The 22,814-nt window shown below is 41.4% G+C and overlaps 1 protein-coding gene across 2 annotated transcripts in view; it reads left to right on the forward strand.

Moving 5' to 3' along the window:
• The window catches only part of SYT9 (synaptotagmin 9), a 199,373-nt gene that overhangs the window by 47,916 nt on the left and 128,643 nt on the right, over positions 1 to 22,814 (forward strand). For both annotated transcript variants that reach the window (XM_047823863.1, XM_047823864.1), the window contains exons 2-3: positions 9,679 to 10,030; positions 20,175 to 20,721. In XM_047823863.1, coding sequence (XP_047679819.1) covers positions 9,679 to 10,030; positions 20,175 to 20,721 — 899 coding nt within the window. The remainder of the gene's footprint in view (positions 1 to 9,678; positions 10,031 to 20,174; positions 20,722 to 22,814) is intronic.

Consider the following 22,814-nt stretch of genomic DNA (forward strand, 5'->3'; position numbering starts at 1 on the left):
AGTTCTGATTTCCTCACAAAGTACATTTTATCTTACTGTGCTGTGTATGTTTTTTAAGCTGCCTCTAATCCTTTTGCCAAAAGGTAAGTCGTATGTAAATGACCGTATCAGGGATCCTGAGCCCCTTGCCTTACTTCATTTTGCATGAGTCTTTCAAACCAGTCCCTATCATCTGAGCTTCTGACCATGAGTCTCCTCTTCTTTTTTATGCCCCACCACATCTCAGTCCCAGTGCTCAGAACCATTTTTCTGGTTCTGATCTTTTTTGCTTCCCTCCTCCATCGTGATTCCTGGCTTCCTTTGCCTGCCCTGGAAATACCACATTTCATTCATCCTGAGCCTCAACTGGCCCCTCTGCGTTGTCTTTGTCAGTTTCCTTTGGCGGTAAGAGGACTAGACGCGGACACTGAATCTTTAGGTTCCAACGTAGTCTCTTTGAAAATTCCAGTCCTCTGGGACAACATGAGGTTGGGGGGACAGTTGAAAGAGGAGAGCTCAGGATAGGAAGGCTGGGGTGGGTATCAAAAATGTCATCCCTTTCCCAGTTTTGCCCTGAGCTGTGTTTGTTGTTAAGAAGTAGAGATGGGGCCAGACTGACATGTGAGAGACTAGGTGGTTCCCAATCTCTGGTGCCTTGTGTAGCCTTTTTACAGGGTTCTCACAGATCTGAAACAAACTGGTGAAATAAGGACAGTGGAATGGTTTTATTCATAAAGTTCAATATAGTGCTTTAAGGCAATGCCATTTATTTGGAGTGTTAAAATTCTTTCTTTCTCTTTCTTTCTTTCTTTCTTTCTTTCTTTTTTTCTTTCTTTCTTTTTCTTTCTTTCTCTCTTCTTTCCCTTCCTTCCTTCCTTTCTTTCTCTCCTTGTATGAAGTGACCATGATAATAAATAAGTTACCTTTTAACATCAGTATTAGCAAAGTAAAAAGTTGATAACCTATGTCAGTCCCCTGATATATTTTTAAATTTTTTAATGTTTATTTATTTTTGAGAGAGAGAGAGAGAGAGAACACACAAGCCAGGAGAGGGGCAGGGAGAGAGGGAGAGATAAAATCCGAAGCAGGCTCCAGGCTCTGAGCTGTCAGCACAGAACCTGATGCAGAGCTCAAACTCATCGACTGTGAGATGTGACCTGAGCTGAAGTCGGACGTTTAACCAACTGAGCCACCCAGGAGCTCTTGTCAGTCCTCTGATATTATTTTCATGAATCTAGAAGTCCAAACAAAGATGAGTAGAAAAGGATGGATGTCTTTTATAGGTTTGACTTTGAAGGAAAACTGTGCTAAGGAACTGAGATGATCATTAATATAATGATTGTCATGATTTTCATTCATTTGTTCCTTATAAACCAAAGAGGAGGATTAAATAAGAACTTTTTCAGAAATGCTTTGGGATTACAGACCCAAGTTCACCAGAATGTACTAAGGTATGTATACTTTATATACTATAGTAGCTTAAAAAATTTTTTTCTTCTCAATAATATTTGTTTATTGTAAAAAAAATAATATAGAAATGAAAGTCCCTGGGGTGCCTGTGTGGCTCAATCGGTTGAGTGTCTGACTTCAGCTTAAGTCATGATCTCACGGTTCATGGGTTTGAGCCCCGCATCCAGCTCTGTGCTGCTCACACACGCTCTCTCTCTCTCTCAAAAATAAGTAAATATTAAAAAAAAAAAAGCGAAAGTCCCTTCTAATTTCATCTCAACAGAAATGGCTTGCTGTATCTCTGCATGGTTTTTAATGTAAAAATCAATGGTATTAGCATGAAAATATCAATATGTACAGATTGTCTATCCATTTTATACGGTATGTCTTGTTTCCCTCATTTTGGAAGGCAACCTTCAGTCTTGCTATTAGCTTCTTTTCTCTTTCTACGTCTTAATTTCTGACATCTTTTCTATTAAGTTTAAATTGTCCAAGCTGAATGTGCATTCAGCTCTACATCTGTACTTACATCTTCCATACTTTGTCTATTAGTTGATTCTAAGCACTGAAAATCAATAAATGGTATTTATATTATTATGAATGTAAAATATTATTTAGCATAGAACCAGAAGGTATATTGTGATTATTTTTCCTTTTCCCAAACAGTTTTACTGCAGGAATTCCTAATTATTCTCTCTCTCTTTTCCACCATTTGAAGACAAATGGTGATGTCATTAGAAGCTGAATACTCCATAATGTCATGTATTTGTTTTCAAGTCCTCTTTGTCTGAGGACACCTCCTTCCTAGAGCCCAGTCTTCCTGCTCCAGGCTGGACTGGCTCCTCTCTAGGCCCGCCACTCACCTCTCACACAGGGACCTTACTGGTCTTCTGAGTGGAGTGCAACTTTTCCTATAGACTATGTCTTCTTCTCTCCTGTTGTAATCTCATACATTCATCCTCAAGTAACTTACTATGATAGGTGCATGGGAAGTAATCTTGCTGACATTTTTGGCCCTCATACTGCATTGATAGTATTATTGGGTGTAGAAATCTAACTTAAGCATAAGATTTCTTCAGAAGTTTATAGGCATTAGTCTATTATCTAGTGCTTTTAATGAGAACTCCAATACCAGTGTGGTTCTAATTTTTTTTTATGTTCATATTACTTGTGTCTCTCAAGCTTTTGTGATTTTCCTCTAATTTTTGTGTTTTGAAATTTCACAATAATGTGTCTAAGATAGGGTTATTTCATTGTAGGTGCTCAGTGGACTTCTATAATTTGTCCTTCAATTTTAGGGAATTAAAAGTTTATCTCTTTGGTATTTTTTACCTTCATTTTTCTGTCTTTACTTTCCAGGAACCGTAGATATTAGACCTCCTGGATGCATACCCTGTATCTCATATCCTTCACTTAAATTTCCTGTGTCTTTGGTGCACATTCAGGTAGATGTTCCTTGACTTTGCCTGTATTAAATTGTTTCCAATAAATATATTTTTATTATAAATCACAATATTGCACTGAGAAAAAGGAGTGTGTACAGGTAGCTTATTGGGAATGTGATCCCAGAGAGAAGGTATGAGGAACAGAGGGATGAAGTAGGAAATAAGGGAAAATAAGTGCAAGGATCAGCTTTTGAGTTGACCACATGGACAAGCAGCTATTTCTTGTTCATCTTCAATTTTCTCAGAATCCTTAAGAATTCTAAGAATTGTCCATCCAGGAGACAAAAATCAGAACTACTTCTTGATCAATTCCCATCACTAGTTAGGCAAGGGTGATCCCATGGGCAACAGCTGCCTAATATATCTCTAAATTTTCTCCAGAGTGTCCGACTGAGTGGTCAGTAGTCTACTTAGCATCTCCTCTTAGAATTTCCATAGGTATCAGATTCTCCACTTTGTTGCTTATGGTTCCCGAATATGCAATTTGCAGTTTGTCTCCCTAGTCATAATCTAAGCTTCTTGAGAACAGGAGGAAGTGTGTCTTCTCTTCATCCCTTTCTGCACTTTATGCGTATTAGTTGGTTAAGTCATTGAAATTCAACAGCAACAGGCCAAGTAGTTGTCTAAGTGTATCACAGACCAGCGGCAGCAGCAGCAGCAGCAGCACTTGGGAACTTGTTAGGCAGACCTACTGAATCAGAAACTCTCTGCCCACTATTAAATTTTTTATTTGTTTCAGCAATCGCATTATTTTACTTCTAAGAACATTGTCTTCTTCTTCATTCAATTTATCAGTAGTCTACTCTTATCTTATGTATGGATCAAATATCTTCTGGAAATGCCCTGTGAATGAAAAATTCTTGTTTCCTCACTGATTTATCTGTTTTCTCTGGGAACCTCTCTCTCTTTCTCTTTCTCTCTCTCTCTTTTCTTTGCTTTTATACATTGATCTGGTTGCTCTAGGATGTCCTTACATGGCTGGTGATTGTTTGCAGCTTAATCATATTTAATAATGAGGCAGTAGAAAAGCTAACTATGAGGCTATGTATCTGTGAGTGATATTTTAATAGGCAGATTTTACTTTACGGGAACATAAGAAGTTACATTTTTTTTTTGTAAAAACATGGAGGATTTTGGTCTTGGGCATTAATTTTCACACTAGTTGCCTTGGTTTCTCCCTAGACAGACTGGGAAATATTTTGGTGAAGATTTTTAATCCATGCTCATATTTTTGTTCTGTATCTCAGTCTTAGCTGCCACCATAGTGGAAATGTCTGTGTCCTGAGGTTGAGTTCAGTAGGTCAGGTTGCATCTTCTATCACTTTGCTATCAACATACAGTCTTCAAGAAAAAGTTTTTAGTTTGTTGATTATCTTGTGCTATATTCTTTATGACTGTAGGTTTATATTTTTTATTTACTTCCTATCACCTGATGGGAGTCTCAGGAAGGGGAGGATATTAATATAAATATGGAGATGTACCGTTATGAATCAAAGTCCCCCTTAAATATTTTATATACATATTTACACCTGTATTTCTTTATCAACATCAAGTCGAAGTATCAATAGTCTCCACATGCTAACAATATAGAACATTTAATTTGTTTTTACTTCCTTCCTTCTTCTGCCTCCCATGTTTTGTTGGAATTGTTGAAATTTGAGTATGTATATAGCATCATTGCTTTGTTCTTTTAAGTGTTTTTTTCATAAGTTACATTAAGCTTCATAACCTCATAAAGAGCAATTATTTAGACTTAATGCAATTTGTGCTATTTTCTTTGTTTATCACTAATTCTTGTGATACATAGTGTATAGATACACCTAATATAATATGTCCTTCCTTTCTTGAGTTCTGTATTCTGACATACATTTTATTTGTTTGTTTGGAGAATTTGCTTAGATTTTATGCAGGAGAAGGTATGTGAATGGTGTACTTTCTGAGTCATCGTCTGTTTGAAAATGCCTCTTTTTCCCTCGTGATGGTCTGGCTAGCTGTAGAATTATAGGACTACAATATCCTTTTCTTTTTTTAAAAAAACATTTTTTTAATATTTATTTATTTTTGAGAGAGAGAGACAGAGTGTGAGTGGGGGAGGGGCAGAGAGAGAGGAAGAACAGGATCTGAGGCAGGCTCCAGGCTCTGAGCTGTCAGCACAGAGCCCGATGTGGGGCTCGAACTCACGAACCATGAGATCATGACCTGAGCTGAAATTGGACACTTAACCGACTGAGCCACCCAGGCACCCCTTCAATCTTCTTTCCTTAGATCAGCTGGGATCTCAAGCCCATCTGCTTCTGATCACTACTTTACCCATACCTCTTAGTTTTCATCACTATTTTATTTAATGTCAGGACCAGTTTATTCTGATGGCTCAGCTTGGTTGACCTCTTTTGAGCTGCTGATTTGTCCCATTATTTTTCTTTGGTTGTCAGTTTATGTGTTCTTACTGGCCCTTCATAGTTTAGGGGGACAACTACTGTTCATCTGCCTGTGTGTAGTATATGGAAGCTCAAGCCTTTCATTCATTGGACAATAATATTTGCCATTCCAAAACAAGTATTTAGGCTTGCATGGATCCCTTAGAATTCTAGGTGTACAGCTGGGATGTCTTCTGGGGGTAGGGATGTCATGGTATCTTGTATCTGATGTCTGCAAGATCAAGGATATTGCTACACTACATCATGTTCAGTGGCTGCATCTAATAGCAGGTAGAAAAGAGTTCTGATGGTCAGACCTCACTGCAGGGTCTTCTAGGCCACATCTTCCCTGGAAGAATGTACTCTGTGGCAGATCTGGATGCAGTTTTGTGCACAGTCACCCCCAAGCAGCAACACCTCCAGGGATCTGGATCAGAACTGGGTTGCCATTTGCCTCCTTTCATCCCTGAATCACCATCTGGTTATTCTCTTGGCTCTTGGACAGAAGGACTAATTATACTTTCCCATTTTTCAGAAAATTTATCTTTAGAATAATTATTTTTTTGATGTTACTATTTTTTTCAGTTTTTGTTATGAAATATAGCATAAATGCCAAAGAGTATATATAGTGAATACATATGGTTTCAGGATCAATCATAAAACAAATGGCCATGTACCTACCACCTAACTTAAGAAATCTCTTCTAAGCAAGGCTGTTATGTGATTCTAAGCTGATTCTCCTCCCTTTCCTAAAGTCATGGGTCTGAGGTGGGTAGTATCTGTGGCCCTAGTGACTCAACAGGAGTTTTCTAACACTTCTTTCTGAAAAAAGAGAGAAAAGTATCCAGAGGGTGCCCTGAGTTGTTTAAAAACAGAAGCCCAGATGATTTTGCTTTGTGGTTGGTATGTCTGTGTAGGTCACTACTGGTTTCTCCTCAAAGGCATTCCCTGGCCCATTGCTAACCCACATGGTACCTTTGTGTGAATAAGAAGAAATCACTTCTGCCATTTACTAGAAATTCTCTTTAATACCTATCTGCACAAAAATCTATAATGATTATGAATGTGACTAGCACCTCTAGAGCTTATAGGACACAACCATAATTCATGGTAAAAGTAGTAGGTGGCCATAGAGCTCTTCATGTGGGCATCATCAGGCATTTACTCAATGCCTACAATGTGCCAAGTGTTCTTTTAGTTGCTTGGCATTCAATGCTGAGATGGATGGGATTCCTGCTCTCATAGATCCCCCATGACTGGACTGGTGAGCAAGCTGTTTTTTGGGTGCATGAACTGGGAGTCACCTAACAAGCTTGGGTCATTCTTGTGTTGGGTCAGGTCCCTGTGGTTACTAGCAGAAGTGGGTTAATTTAATTTCATTTATTTAGCATGTTGTCTATGCCACGTTAACCCTGAGAGGTTATGCTGTACCAAAGTGATGAGTTCAGAGCTTAAGTCCAGAGTGACCATATTCCCTGGTTTGCCCTGGGTACTGGGTAAAGTCTCTTGTCCCAAGTGATTATTAACATCACACCTCTCTCTCTTAAAGGTGTCCCAGCTTAGGACAATAAATTATATGGTCATGTGTATGAGTCAACTGTTTTTGCCATGGTAATAAACTCCTTCAAAATATTAGGAACTTAAAACATCAACTAGGGTTTGCTCATGGATTTGTGGATCAGCTGCAGCTCTTCCCCAGTCTGTGGATAAGGTTTAAGCTTGCTTCTCATTCTGGACTTTGGGCCTGTGCCACAAGTCTTCCCGTGATAGTAACTAAGTTGAAAGACTGGGCTTTATTTAAGATTTCTTCTCCTGGCAGAAGGTGGGAGCCAAGAGTCTTCTGGTCAGAGCTGGCATGGGCCATATCTCCTTGGATTTTATTGACTAGAGCAAGTCACATGGACAAAATCAACATCAGGGGATTGGGATTTATGCTCTTTCCTTGGTTATGGGGGCACTGTGGGGGGAGAGAGCGAATATTTGGTGAATAACAAAAGAATTATCACATTACACTCCTAAACCTACTGCTTCCCAGTGTGTCCCAACCCCAGCCTTTGCTGGTGTTTTCTAGTAGTGTCTGTGTTAGGAAAGTGCCACAGTGATTAACAGGACATAGGAGTTTTACCTCCATTTGGATTACAGAATGTATTAAGGGATTTCACTATGGTATGGAGCCTGTTTTGTTTTTGTGTTTTATTGGACTAGGTGGGAGTTGATGTTTGCTGTGGCCACCTGATTAATGAGGATAAAGTCTCCTCCTTTCTGTGTCCTGAGCACTACTACCTATCCTAGGAGTTTGCACAGATGAATTTCCCATACTCCTGTGTGAGCTGATGGAACCCAGTGGAGCCTGTGGCCATACCACGCTCTCTTCCTACCTCATGTTGGGGCTCCATGAAGTGTGATTTCTGGTGCCCTTTACTCTGCCCCCACTGACTCTACTCCCTGTCCTCATCCTTGCCCTTGTTTCTCTGCACCTGGGAGTTTTAATTTTTATTGTTTCCTTAGTGTCCCTTCATTTGCTTGTGTTAAATGTTCAATACTAATTGGATTTTCCTTTAAAACAATTCTAGAAACCTCTCAATGTTATACTGGTTCACTGATGGATTGATGGAAGTCATCCTTGTTTCACATTGTTGTATAGTTTGCTAATCCCCTTTCAGTGGGACTTGAGGAGAGAAAGGTGGCAGATTTGAGCTCACCTACCCATGTGAAACTGGAGCCCCAGTGTTGTCGAGCAGAGACAGAATATTATTTCACTGAAAAGGCAGAGATTGATGGGGAGGCGTAGAGGAGATACATTAGCTCCATCACCAGTCCTAGCAGCTGGCATTCTCTCAAGAGCCATTTTTCATGAGGAAACTGCTTTATCATTTCATAAGAATGATCAAGTACCTTCAGAGTCATGTTGAAAAGCACACGGATGGTGGGTGGTCAGCGTGACTCAGTAGGTAAGTGACCTGCAGTAGGAGCTCACATGCCTCAGCAGAAATGTCAGTTGTCTCATGTCATGGATTATCGGTATGCTGTGGATAATTAATATTGGAAAATTAATTTATTCCGAATTTTCTTCTTCACGAGAATATGAGTCTATGAGGAAGGTATGGAATGTGCCTTTCATGTTCCCCATTGTACTCTCTCCAAAACCTAGCCCAGTACCTGGCATGTAATGGACATTCAGAAAACTTTGGCTGAAGCAATGCAAATATTGATGATGGACAGTAAAGGCAAAGCCTGGGAGAATCCTTGGAGCTCCTGCGTGTGATGGAGTGCAGTAAGGGCAGGTGGGAGTGTCCTTTAAAGTAGGGCTTACAGCCACCCAGGAATGAGTTCAGGTTGATGCCTTAGCCTCCCTGGGTCTACTGTAGTGTGGAGTGGAAGCCTGGAGGCTTTGTTCTGGGCGTTAAGGGCACAGCCACTGCACTGCCACAGACCCTAGCTGAGGCCATACAGTCCGGGCCTCAGATGCCGTGGTTGCCTTGCCATATTTGCCACTTCAGCACATGCCCGCTCACCTCCAAAGGCCAACCCCTGCATTTATTTGAATGTTCAATTTTTCTGGCCACTGAAGCTTACTTTGCCACTCGTGCTGCAGGTGGGAAATGCCCCTTGAGAGCTGCCCTCCAATCCATGACTGAAGGGAGCTGACATTATAAATAGCCCAGCCCCTTGCCCCTTGGGTAACTGGCTTGGAAAAGCCCCCTTCGCTGGCTGCCTTCCCTGGATTACTTCCTTACTCACCTACCTGTGTTTTCTTCCCCTTCTGAATAAACCACCTGCCCTTGAATACTTGTCTCAGGATCTGCTACTGGGGAAACCCAAACTACGGTGGTCAGCACTGGGTCCTAGGTACCTGGCCACTGGATGGGGGTATTCTTGAGGCTTCAGAGGACTTGAGCTTCATTTTGCTGAGACCCTTAAAAGTCAATGTCAAAAAGAGAAAGAAAGCACTCTAGTTTCTCTTGTATTAGAAAGTTGTTACTTAAACAATTCCCAAATTTCATTATACAGCTCTCTGAAATGATCGCATAATTTTTAAGGACAGTTGAAACTGCCCTGCTCACAAAGCCTCAATGATTTGTATTGCTGTGGTGTAGGGTCTCAGTTGACTTGGAGGGCATTCCTAGTCCCCCTGAATATACCCCGTCTCTTGCTAGAGCAGACTGTTCATTGTTTTGAATCATGGCCTGCATGTCACTTTCTCTGTGCTGTGTCTGAGTCTCACCATCCCTGCGCCAGAATCAGGTGACCCGGCAGCATCCCTGGCCTATCTCCTACAGCCAGCTCCTGAGGGATGAATGGATTAAAGGGTCATTCTGCCTGCACTGTGCAATGGATGGGCACAGGACGAGCAATCACACTGACCTTTGATTTTTGCTTCTTTGCAGATATCTCAGTGAGCCTGCTGACCCTTGTGGTCACTGCCTGTGGCCTCGCGCTTTTTGGCGTGTCTCTCTTCGTGTCTTGGAAACTCTGCTGGGTTCCATGGCGAGAACGAGGCCTGCTCTCTGGTAGCAAAGACGACAATCGGGAACCTCTTAACTACACGGACACAGAGACCAATGAGCAGGAGAACAGTGAGGGCTTCCTAGACCCTCCCACCCCCTGCCCTGACTCTTCCATGAAGATCAGCCACACCTCCCCTGACATTCCCCTCTCGACCCAAGCGGGGGGCCAGGAGAACTGTGCCCATGGCGTCCGTGTACAGCGCCAAGTCACAGAGCCAACCTCGTCGGCCCGGTCAGTAATGCCCCCTTCCTTTCTGACTGCAAGGCAAGGACTACCTCGTTCCCCTCTATTGGCAGCAGTAGTGTTGGTTAGCCAAGGATCCTGTAACCGAAATTTCACATGTCCATTCAGTTTCAGAGATGTGAATATGGGAAAATGTGGTGCTTCCTATGCTCCAGTGAGGCTCCTTACTTCTCTTGAGTTCCCTGTGTAGGGTCCACAATAATAATAGTCCATAATAATAATAGTTACATTGCCAAGATTAACCATGACAAGTACTAAGAACTTTATGCATTGTTTTATTATAGTTCACAACTTCGCATGAGATGCAAAAGTTATTTTCATTTTGCAGAAGAAGAAACTTAAGTCAAAGAGTTTAAGTAAAAACATCATAGATTGGTATGCATTCAGGGTTTGGACCCTGATTCAACCAACACCAGAGTCTGAGACCTCTTAACCACTCTTCCCACTATCCTCCTAGTGCTATTGGACTTATTCTCTGTGCCTCTGACCTAGCCGAGCTGTCACACAGACTGTCTTTGTAGTCCACAAAGTGGCTGGAGGTCTTTGTCCATCTTCAGCCTTTGTAAGGCCTAGAGTACCCAAGCCTTGGGTCACTTTCTTTCTGTGGGCTGCATGCTCCTCTTTAAGCAGTAGAGAAATCATGTAGTGCAGTGATAAAAACCCAGGGCTCTGGGGTCAAGTGAACTGGCTTTACTTACATGTATGACACACTGGACACATTACTTAACCTCCATATGTTTCCATTTCCTCTTCTGTGAGAGAGAAATAGTGATAATACCAACATATAGGTGCTTTTAGGAATGAAGCAATAACGTGCACATCCTGTGCTTTACATAGGCGGCACCTGGTAAGTACTCCAAAACGTGAATGGCCATTTTGATTTCCGTGTTGTTTTTGTCGTGATCATTCCCCTGTGACTGGCCTCTTCCAGGACTCAGATGTTGCATAAACATGCCTTTCACGTTAAACAGACAATTCTCAATCCCCGGATATCAAAATTCACTTTCGACAGGAGTTTTCAGGATAAGAGATACAGGAAGTAGCTTTTTTAAAATGAAAATATTTGCTTGAGCAATAGCCAGAGGAATAGCATGTACTGTTATTTGGAGAGTGTGAGCACAGTTTGGGGGCATTTTTTAAAAATCTTTTTTATTTGTTCTCTAGAAACGGAAGTAAGATTTTACCCTTTTTTATGGTAATCGAGTTTATCCTAGAGACTCTGCTCATTCACATTAAGTGGGATGGAATATGACAGTTTATAATTTAATTTTTCCACAAACCTATTTTAGCATCATTTCCAATTCTGAATCAAAGAGCTAAACCTAAAATATTCCTCTGTGAGGAAATGGATGGTTGTTTGCCATTTGATTTAGAAGAACTCCTCAGATTTTATCACTAGGATTTCTCTTTAGATACGACTTAAATATAGCTGGAGCTCTGTTTGATGCTGTCATGGCGTTCATGCAGAGGTGTAGACTCGTAATAAAATCCCTTCACTATTTCAATAACTGGAGTCTTTCAGATGGTGTATCCATTGAAATTGTTTCCTATTTGGTTTTACTCTGAATGTTAATTTTTCTGACCTAGGTCCCATCAATACAAGGTGATAGTACTGTGCTTTTATTAGATTATGGATCTGAGGACTCTGCCATGATTCTAATGAATTGATAGCAATCATATCACTATAATTATCACAGTATTTATTCTAGGAAAATATATAAGTACTCTACTTATCAAGAAATGTATTTCATTTAAGAATAAAACCTGTAGGGGTACCTGGGTGGCTCAGTTGGTTGAGCATCCGACCCTTGATTTCAGCTCAGGTCGTGATCTCATGGTCTGTGAGTTCGAGCCTTGCATCGGGCTCTGTGGTGACAGTGGAGCCTGCTTGGGACTCTTTCTCTCTCTGCTCCCCACCCCCAAAATAATTAAATAAACTTTAAAAAAAACTCTAAAAAAGAAAGAATTAAAATTGTAGTATCTTCACCACTGATTTATGGAAATTGGGTAGAAGGGGAAAAAAAGAAGAAAGCGAAGGAATTATTTCTATAAAATGAATTTACATTTAGATTTATTTTAGTTTGAGAGTCATGTAATTATCTTTCTGATGGGCAAAATCAAGTTTAGTAATATCTGATCTACCGTAAGAAAACTAAACTCTTTCCAGCTGTGTTGATCTAATACTGATAATTTGTATCATTGTACATTTAAAACATTCTTACCTAAATTACTACCGACCTAGTTTTATGGGTTATGTCGGGAAATACATATGTATTAGTTATGGTGTTATCATAATGAGTGGTGTATGGTCTTCTCATTCTTTAGGAATTATGTTATTTATAAACACACACAAAACATTTTTACTGACAAAATGAGAGAAATGAATGAAATTTCCTTCACGTTCCAAAAATTTTAACATTCTTTTTAAGTAACGTTCTCGATACTGATTTGGGGAGGGAGAAGGTACTGTGCTGAGATGGCTCTAAACAGTCTGCTCTGCTAGTTCTTATTTCTTCCTTTTTTTCTTATAATGCTCCTACTTCCTCACTGTAATCACTTTCCTTCTTACTGCTTCCTTCCTGCAGCTGTCTGGGGACTTGTCCCCAGAGTCCCAGGACAGCTCCTTTATCCAGAGGACATAAGCCTTAGACTCCCTGTTAAGGGCATCCCCACTGTCCCTGCAGTCCATCAGCATAGCTTCTGTCACAGCACTGACATTGGAAAGCTCACCCTCTCCTGGCCTCTTGATCATGAATATGTGCAGCTCCCACCAATGTCTATGGAATGCCCTAAAGATGAGTTTTATCTTCTCAGAAGGTTTCTAGTCAGGACGACTTCCTGTTGTTTTCCCACGATCAAGCACATTAACATTCTGTTTCTAGCTAGCTCAGTTACTATTAGAACTCTCCAAAGTCCCTGTTAATTCTTTTCAATTTTAGATGAAATCCCTTTTGTATAATACTGGAAATATGGATTTGTTTTCAGAATGCTTCAATACCAGAACATTTTAAATATCTCTATTCCAAATATATAAAAATCCCTAGGTCCTCAAAATAGAAGGAGCCTTTGCAAGGCATCTAATGCATTTCCTGATTCACATCCCAAGATGAAAGTCCAACCTGTTTTATTAAGTCGTCTCAAACTTCTTATATAACACTTTGGTTTTATATAAATTTCAATTACCACACTGCCATCTCTTTATCAGGCCTATTAGAACCTGTGTGTTATTGCTACAGTCTACTTCTGTCAGCTCCCCACCTCAGCACCATGCAGCACTGCCCCAGAGGACAAGGACTCACTAGGAAGCTTTACCTGGAAAAGCTCATCATGTTCCAGCTACACTAGCCTCTCTCTCCATGCCTTCAGTATCCCCTGCCTTTTCCTGCCTTGAGACCTTCACGAACAAGCTGTTCCCTCAGCCTGGAGTGCTTTTCTTTTTCCCCTCCATCTCCTTTGCAGCTTTAATGTCCCACCTAAAGCATCACCTCCTCAGAAAGGCCTCCCCACCATCCTCTCTGAAGTATGTACTCTTTCCTCCACTCCCTCCCACTCTGCATTCTCTCATATGTCACCTTGCCTGCATTTCTTCACAGGATCAAACTCTCTTTCTAACTAAATGATTATTTGTTTGCTTGTTGCCTGTACCCCTTCTCTAATCTAGGAGTTCTGTGAACTCAAAAACTATAGCCGCTGTTTTTCCCTATATATCTAACACCTAGTGCAGCCCCTGGCATAGAGCAGACTTTTTCTTTTTTCTTTTTTTAATGTTTATTTTTGAGAGAGAGACAGAGAGACAGAGCATGAGAGGGGGAGGGGCAGAGAGAGAGGGAAACAGAATCTGAAAAAGGCTCCAGGCTCAGAGCTGTCAGCACAGAGCCCAACGTGGGGCTCAAACTCATGAACCGTGGGATCATGACCTGAGCCAAAGTCAGACACTTTACCGACTGAGCCACCCAGGCGCCCCTAGAGCAGACTTTTTCCATGAATAGCTGACAGAATACCTTCATCAGTATCCAGCCACTTTTATCATGTTCCACTGACAAGAATGGCAAAAGGCCAGAAATATAAACCAAAGAAGGGCCTATATGGGATGAGGCCGGTGGAAGGCCTTTTGTCCCAAGTCTTACCTGACTTCAGAGCCTTACACTTAGGCTTTTGGCCTTATCTCCAAACTAAGCAAGCCACAGACTCACAGAAATATACTGACAAAGTTGAAAGAAGGTGACAAATATTGAACTTTATTTATTTATTTATTTATTTATTTATTTATTTATTTATAGTGTTTATTTATTTTTGAGAGAGGGACAGACAGAGTGAGAGCAGGGAAAGATCAGGGAGAGAGGGAGACAGAATCTGAAGCAGGCTCCAGGCTCTGAGCTGTCAGCACAGATACTGAGGTGGGGCTCAAACCCAGGAATTGTGAGATCATGACCTGAGCCAAAGTCGGATGCTTAACTGACTGAGCCACCCAGGCACCTCGACAATTATTGAACTTTAGATTCGGGTCCCATCACTGGCCACAACTCCAGTAAGTGGTATGCTGAGACTAAATGTTGTAATTACTCTATGAGGACCACAGTTCTATTAAGGTATGTTTGTGTGTGTGTGTTGAAAACATTTTTTAGATGTGAACATTTAAAATACAACAGTGTTTTGGATGAGTCTTAGATATTTCTCCAAATTTTAATAAACTGACAGCTTGGAAAATGGAAGTTGCTTAGACTTCTCTCAACTACCATGAGGTTCTCAAACTAGATATAAATGTGTATTTCCTCTACTGGGGTTTAATTATTTCCTTGGCATTCATCTATTTATTCTAGACACTTGTATTAAGCATCTTCAATGTGAAAAGTTCCATATCATATACTGGTAGTAAAGAGATGAAAAAACATATATACATATACATATACATATACATATACATATATATACATATACATACATATATATATATATACACACACACACACACACACACACACACACACACACACACACACACACATATGTATTGCCCTGACCTTAAAAGGTCCACAGCTTAGTTGGGGAAATAGGCAAGAAGAGCCTATTTCCAATTATGCACATTAAAGTAGTCAAATTGTTTTCTAGAAGATCATTCTGGCAAGACTATATAAGAGGCTTGAGATAGGGTGAAGACTGGCTATAGTGGCTGATTCAGGTCAATAATGATGAGGTCTGAACTCCTGGAAGCAATGAAAGTAGAAAGAGGCATGAGTTGTGAGCTACTTCAGAGAAGGTGTTGGTGGACATAGGATCATCTTATAAATAGAGAATAAAACATTAGAAGATGACACCAAGATTTCAAACTTGTTTAACTTAGGAGGTGTGGGAGGAAGCAGGTCATGCATCAGAATATCCAATTGCACTTGACCCTACACCTCCACTGGCCAAGGTGTGATGGTTACATCTTTCTTATATCACTCACCCTGGAGACCTCTGAATCCTGCACTGAGAAAGATCCCCATTTCCTCCTGCCCTGTAGTGAGTTCACTTCTGAGACTTCCTCTTCCGTGTCTGCCTACAGCTCAGGACAACCCAACCTCTTCCTCTCTGTCACCTCGGGAGTTTTCAAGAAGGGAAACAATCCCATCCCCAGCGTTTCCAAACTTCCCTGTCTCGACTTGAACCTAGTAAAGAAACCCATGTGGTTCTGAAATCATAGTTTGCTTCTCTCTTTCCTTTCCTTGAACCTTGAAGTTCTGTCAACACTGGTGCCCCAGAACCAGGGAAGGGATAAGCCAAGTTTCACCTCTAAGATGGGGTCACTGAGATAATGGCAGGTAGAAGAGTGTAATTTGTTTGTAGTTGCACAGGATATTTGGAGGTGCAAAGGATAGTGGGAATGATGACTGTCTGCTCTCACCCAGAGCCTAGACAGAAGATGTTGGCATATATGAGGAGAAAGCTGTGGGGACAGAAGGGTTGAAGATCCAATTCTGCTGAAGAGCTGGTTGCCAAGGTGGAAACTTGCTTGATTTCCCTACTGAGGTCTACAGCATCAGCTTGGAAGCTGATAATATGAGGCCAAGTTAAGTAACCAGGCTCAGTGAGAATACCATTTCCTCCATGACAGTTTCCCAAGCCAGAGGCTTCTCTATCTGTCTCTGTGGCTCCCTAACATCTGGTCAGTTCTTTCCCTCTTCTGACCTGCTGTGTGTTAGTGTTTGACTATTTTATCACTCTCCTGGCCAGCCAACTCCTTGCAGGCAGTGGCTAGGCTTTGCCTGTCTGTGCCTTCCACCCTACCTGACCCTTTGCTTTGCACATTTGTATTTGGTAAATTGTGGTAATGTCCTCTTTCTTAAAATCCAGTGGAGGTAGTTGGCTTTTTTGGTGATGGTTCGGGGACCAAGAGTTTGTTGGAGGACTCAAAGTGGGACCTTGGAACCGGCTAACTCAAATTTGAGGAAAGGAGAGGAGGAAAAGCTTTTTTTTTAAATTTTTTTATTTAAAAAAAATTTCTTTTTTACATTTGTTTATTTTTGATAGAGAGACAGAGCACAAGTGGGGGAGGGGCAGAGAGAGAAGGAGACACAGAATCCGAATCAGGCGCCAGGCTCCAAGCTGTCAGCACAAAGCCAGACACGGGGCTTGAACTCACAAACTGTGAGATCATGACCTGAGCCAAAGTCAGATGCTTAACCGACTGAGCCACCCAGGCGCCCCTGGAAAAGCTTTTTTATATCTGGGCCCCTGCCTCTACTGACCCTTGGCTGCATCTCAGCACAAGGCTCAGATTCCTTCAGGCATTAAAGTGTTTTTGAGTTTGTTGTAGGAAATCTGCTTTACAGATTTTGTTAATCATCTTTGAAATAAGGATTTCTCCAGGCTCAACCACCAATCTTCCACCTCAGATCTGGGACAAACATATCCCCGATCTTTCACTTCTCCACAACAGGAAAATGTGTTCTGCCTGCACTGAGGGAAAGTGGGAGGTAGGGGGAGCTGAGGGTCTCAATCCCAGTGGCTGGCTTCTCTAAGACAGTGTCAGAGTGTGACTTATTTACAGAGGACCCCATCTCTCAGCTTTCCTTTGCACCCCCAGTCTTTGGAAACCATTTCTTTTCCTTCCTTTAATTGTGCACATTAAGTCCTGAGAATACCAAAATACAGGACTCCCCAGACCTATTCAGAGGACTGTCTGCTTCAGATCTCTCCTTGTCACACTCACTCTGTAGCATTAAAATTCCAGACCCTTGCCCTGGATTCCTGTGGTCTACTGTAGTCAAGGGCCACCTCCTTTGACCATTTTTAGAACCACCTCACCTGGGGTGACAGGGGCCAGATCACAATATTCTGTTCCATATCTTTCCTTTCTCTTGCTTTGGACTTGCCTTTCGATCCCACCTCCATGTGAATAGCCTATGAAATTATGGGATATTGATTTTCCATTTCTTCTCCTTTGTCTTCTTCTCATCCCTGCAGCGGCTTCCGTGCCGTACTTGCTCATGTCTCAGCCAAGAGAGCTGCAGGAGTTATACAGGGAGGTGGTGAATTACTCTGTTTCCTACTCCTTTGAGCTTCTTTAGTCTACCCGCCCACCCCTCCGCCCCCCAACTCTGGTAATCCCTGACTCTCTCCTGAAAGGAAATTGAAAGCGATTGAAAGAGAGCCCCAGGGAGTGAGAACTGTCATGGCCTGTTACAGTCTGTGCTGTCTGCTTTAAGCCACCACCTTCTGGTTGGATTCAACTGTTTCCCTAATAGTGTGATCCTGAATGGAGGGAGAAGTATTGGGAATGAAACTAGTGATGGAAAACATTTGGGTAGATAATAGTGTTCATATCTGTGCTTGGTTTTTAAAAGGAATCTTCAGCTATATCAGAATTTTGAATGGAGGCATCCTGTGCGGTTGGGATCTTGTTTGGTCTTTGAAGTAAGATCTCTTCATGATGCCCTCCCCAGTCTACTCCCTCAACCCCCTGGCAATCCATTGTGGTTAGGAAGAGCTGGGCACATGGGACTTACTTCTCTTCAGATTTACTGTCTAAGAAAATGTACAAGTAAAACAGAATATGTGCCATTGCTAAACAGAGTCGTGTATTTTAAATTAAAATTAAAATTTGCATGGCAGGCCTAGTCCTACATATAAGACAAATGTTGCTGTGATGAGTCTAAAGCCAGTACTCAAAAAACCCAAAGGTAGGTTGTTATGCACAGAAAGTCAGCTCAGCAACCAGGTTGGGAGAAAAGTGGTAGCAGAGTGGCGGGGTTGGGTCCGGTGTAGACCCAGGACTGGTGTCCCATCGGACATTGGTCCAAAGAAGGTGGGCCTTAAGGAAGCACTTTTAATATTTAAACAGCATCACTAGACGGTTCCTGGAATGGCTTGTTGTAAGTGGGAACTGACACCAGCCCCAAGTAGGGCCCTTGTTTGAATCTAGACTGGAGGGAAAAATCAGTAGCAGGGGCCACAACTGGTACCACCCCTTTATGGCCTTTGCATAGAGCTGGACACGTGCTGTTCCCTGCCAGTCCCTTCTGCCCAGAGATCCCAGTAGAGTGAGACTGGAGCTCTGTTCTGGCACTGCAGAGGGTCAATGTCTGGACAAGGGAGTGACTGAGCTGTATGAGCACAGACAGCTGGTTTTAGGTGTTTAGCAGCATCCCCTGACTGCCCTCCCCCTACTTGAAAAATCGTAAGATGCAGAGAAAACTTAAGATTGTGGATTTCTTTGTAAGAAATTAAAATCTGACAACAGAATCTTTCAGACCACATGGTTTTTGCACATATGGGGATGCATATGCCTGGGATGTGTCTGCCTGCGGTGGACTGGGTTGGCTCCGACAGGTACATGTGATCGTTCTGTGATTGTGCTCTTGTTGTACCATGTGGGTGATTAATTAGTGACCAGGAGCATAGGTTGCTGAAGCATAGGAAGGTATGCTGAGCATAGGAGGATGAAGAGGAATGGTTAGTATAACAACATCTGTGTTACCAGGGAGAATAATTTCAGACATGTTTGGGGGTCTGTTAATCCCATTTTCCATCTTTATTTCATAAAGTAGTCTCAAGAAAGGAAAAGAAGACAAACTCAAATGTTTACTCTGCCTCTCGAACTATTTGTAAGTCCCTCAGAGACAGCCTGGCTGTTCCCTTTCACCTACTGGTGGACAGAGGCTACTTTAATTAAGGTTATTGGGAGACACCAGAAAAATATGGTGTAATGACTCTGAGCTGAAAACAAACAAAAATAATATGGAAAACAACCTTGTGTGTAATGACTACTCTCAATTTATGAGGACTCGCACAGATAAGGCAGGTTTCATAGAGAATTTCCGGGACACTACTAACCCAAACCAAAAAGCTTCTAGGGTAAAGACTAGATTCTGTCAGCAGATACTCACTTTGCCAATATCAGTATCCAACCTTCTTTGAATTCCTGTATACATTTGTAGTAGCTTACCTTTAATTGTTATGCTGTTAGTGTTTATTGCAGAAATAAAGCCCTTGCTCCTGATCACTAATCACCCACATAGTATGACAGAAGCACTGTCATGGAGTTGCCAGTGACACCTGTCAGAACCAACACAGTCCAGCACAAGCGGACACATCCTGTCACCTACATTCTCACAAGAGCAAGAACTGAGCTCTTGTGAAATGCTTTCATTTTAACCAGTAAGAATTTCTTTACCAATAAAGTTATAAGCCAGAGACAGGAAATTCTATCTAATTTAGAGACAGATGCATTCTTCTTAAAGCAACAACACATAGCTAACTATTTCAATTTCAGGATGATATTATATATAAAAGGTGAATGATTTTATTTTTAAAGCAGTTTGTACAAATCTTTACATTCCACCAACCGAATAGGCTTCTTTATTGGCATAGTAGTTTAGAAAGTGCATTAAACCTTTACAGCTCCAAGGTCACGTGGCAGTAGGTTTGTTTCCTGATACCAAGCCTCGATTTTGAGCCTCAAGCCTTGGGGAACAGCTTACTCACATTGATGAGCCTTTTGAATTTAGGCCAAAAAAAACAAAAAACAAAAACCCACGGATCTGAGCTTTTAACAGTGCATAACTGACTACCTCGAGCCCAGGCACAAGTTTCTGGAAGACCCGTAGCTATTGGGGTTGTAACTTTTCTTCTCTCTTCCTCCTCACTCAAGGCATAATTCAATCCGGAGACAGCTCAACTTGTCAAACCCAGACTTCAATATCCAGCAGCTTCAAAAACAGGAACAGTTGACTGGAATTGGCCGAATTAAACCGGAGTTATATAAGCAGAGGTCACTGGATACTGATGATGGGACAAGGAGTAACAGCAAAGCCTGTGGGAAACTGAATTTCATTTTGAAATACGACTGTGACTTAGAGCAGCTCATAGTGAAGATTCACAAAGCTGTCAATTTGCCCGCCAAGGACTTCTCTGGGACTTCAGATCCTTACGTCAAGATCTATTTGCTTCCTGATCGGAAAACAAAACACCAGACTAAAGTGCACAGAAAGACCCTAAACCCTGTGTTTGATGAAGTGTTTTTGTTTCCGGTTCCCTACAATGACCTTGCAGCACGGAAGCTTCACTTCTCTGTGTATGACTTTGACAGGTTCTCTCGCCATGACTTGATTGGCCAAGTGGTGGTGGATCACTTCTTAGACTTGGCTGATTTCCCCAGGGAGTGCATCCTTTGGAAGGATATCGAGTATGTCACCAATGTAAGTCCAGCATTTCTCCATTTGGGGGGAGGCTTCTTGGTCCGCATGCATACAGATTACTTACACCTTATTTTATTTGGGGGGCAAAGTATAAAATTCACTTCCATGTCTGGATAGCTGTTGTTTCAGAACCTTCCTTGTAACTTCCCAGAAGCGGACCTTTAATAATATTCATTTTAAAAGTTCCCGGAATTGCTCATGAAAACAGTATTAAAGAGCAACGTTCTCTCTTTTCTACTTTCTAATTCTTAGCTATTCCCTAACTGGCAGTAGATATTATCTGCCCTCCTTGCCACATTTTCTGTAGAGCTTTCTTAGGTTATTTGTGCTAAATGGATCCTGGCATCCTATTCGCTGTAATCTGCAGCTACGAGACCATTGCCAGGCTCTCTGAGAGCATTATGTCCTTGCCCGTGTGTCCAGGTCAGCTCAGTTGCATTTCCCATGATCAGATCTTCAACTTGAAGCCCAGAAGTGAGAATGGTTGACAAGAGTTTGTACCACATTTGTAAATACAGAATCAAAGTGACAGGGAGTTCAGTCTGAAAAGATCTGCAGATATTGGCAAAGCTAATCAATGGAAGGTCAAATCCAATTTAGAGCTCAGGAGAGAGGTCTGAAGGGCTACGGCAATGACACCACAAACCCATGTTTACATTTTAAATGAGATTGCAGTGGTGATATTATTACTCCATTTACATCCTTATCACTCTCCTGCAGACATGTATTGACACTGCTGAAATAGAAGGAAAACTGGACTTTCTTGGGTAATGCTGATATTTTAGAGCCACTTGCTTCTTACATCGGTCCAGATTCCTTCAGGCAACTTTGCTCGCACATCTTCTAGAATGCGAGCCCTTCTGAGGCCAGCATAGTTTTCTTTTTCTGCCTTGGCATCCAAAGAAACCAAGCTCCATAATCCTTCCTCAGCTCAGATGATGATCCAGCTTGAATTTGGAGCCCAGTAAGTGAAAGGCTCTCATCCTGCTCTGGAAGAGAACACGCAAAAATCTCTGTGTGGTGACCAAATACCCACACTAGTCTTTTCACTCTTGTCTGCCTTTGTGAACTGGGGACTCACCCACACTTTGGCTGTTCCAAGAGACATCTTCTCTTCTCATGGCTTAGATACTGGTGCCAGCTTTGTCCTGATACTCACATAAGCAAAGTGTAGCACTCAGTTTTGCTGGCCCTTATCACAAGAATGAAGAAAGGAAAGAGAGCTGGAGAGAGCAGAGCGAAGAGTCTGTTTCTGAAGTCTTTTTTCTTTGTTTTGTTCTTTTTCACTAAATCTACCTATAGCACAATTTGCAAATTACTATCATTCTATGATAAGATTTACTATCAGAAAGAACAATCATCCAGCCTGATTTTTCTTCAATTCAGTTGGCTGGTACTTGACTTTTCACATAAATTTTGGTATCAAATTGTCAAATTAATAATTCTTTCTGGTATTTGGACTTGTATGAAGTCTGTAGATTAATTTAGGGAAATTGTGCATCTTTATGATATTGAGTCTATTCATTACCATAGTGTATTTTGTTTCATTTATTTATTTCTGTAAAATTCTAGGGGCGCCTGGGTGGCTCAGTCAGTTAAGCATCTGACTCTTGTTTTCAGCTCAGGTCATGATCTCACGGTTTGTGAGTTTGAGCCCCATATCAGGCTCTGTGCTGACATTGCACAGCCTGTTTGGGATTCTTTCTCTCTCCCTCTCTATCTGCCCCTCCCCTGCTTGTGGGTGCGCTCTTTCTAAGTAAATAAATAAACTTGAAATAAATAAATAAATTAAATTAAATTCTTTCATTCGAGGCTTATAATTTTCTTCATGAGGATCTTGCATGTCTCTTGTTAGATTTATTGGTAGGTGCCATGTTTTTCATTATTTTAGGTACAGTTGACCCTTGAACAACATAGGTTTGATCTGCTCAGGTTTACTAATACATGGATTTTTTTTCAGTAAGTGCAATACAGTGCTATAAATGTATTTCCTTTCCTTATGATTTTCTTAATAACATTTTCTTTTATCTGGCTTACTTTATTGTAAGCATACAATGTATAAAACATAACATACAGAATATGTGTTAATTGAC

This window comes from Prionailurus viverrinus, chromosome D1, assembly GCF_022837055.1.
Source record: "Prionailurus viverrinus isolate Anna chromosome D1, UM_Priviv_1.0, whole genome shotgun sequence".
Classification (NCBI taxonomy): Eukaryota; Metazoa; Chordata; class Mammalia; order Carnivora; family Felidae; genus Prionailurus; species Prionailurus viverrinus.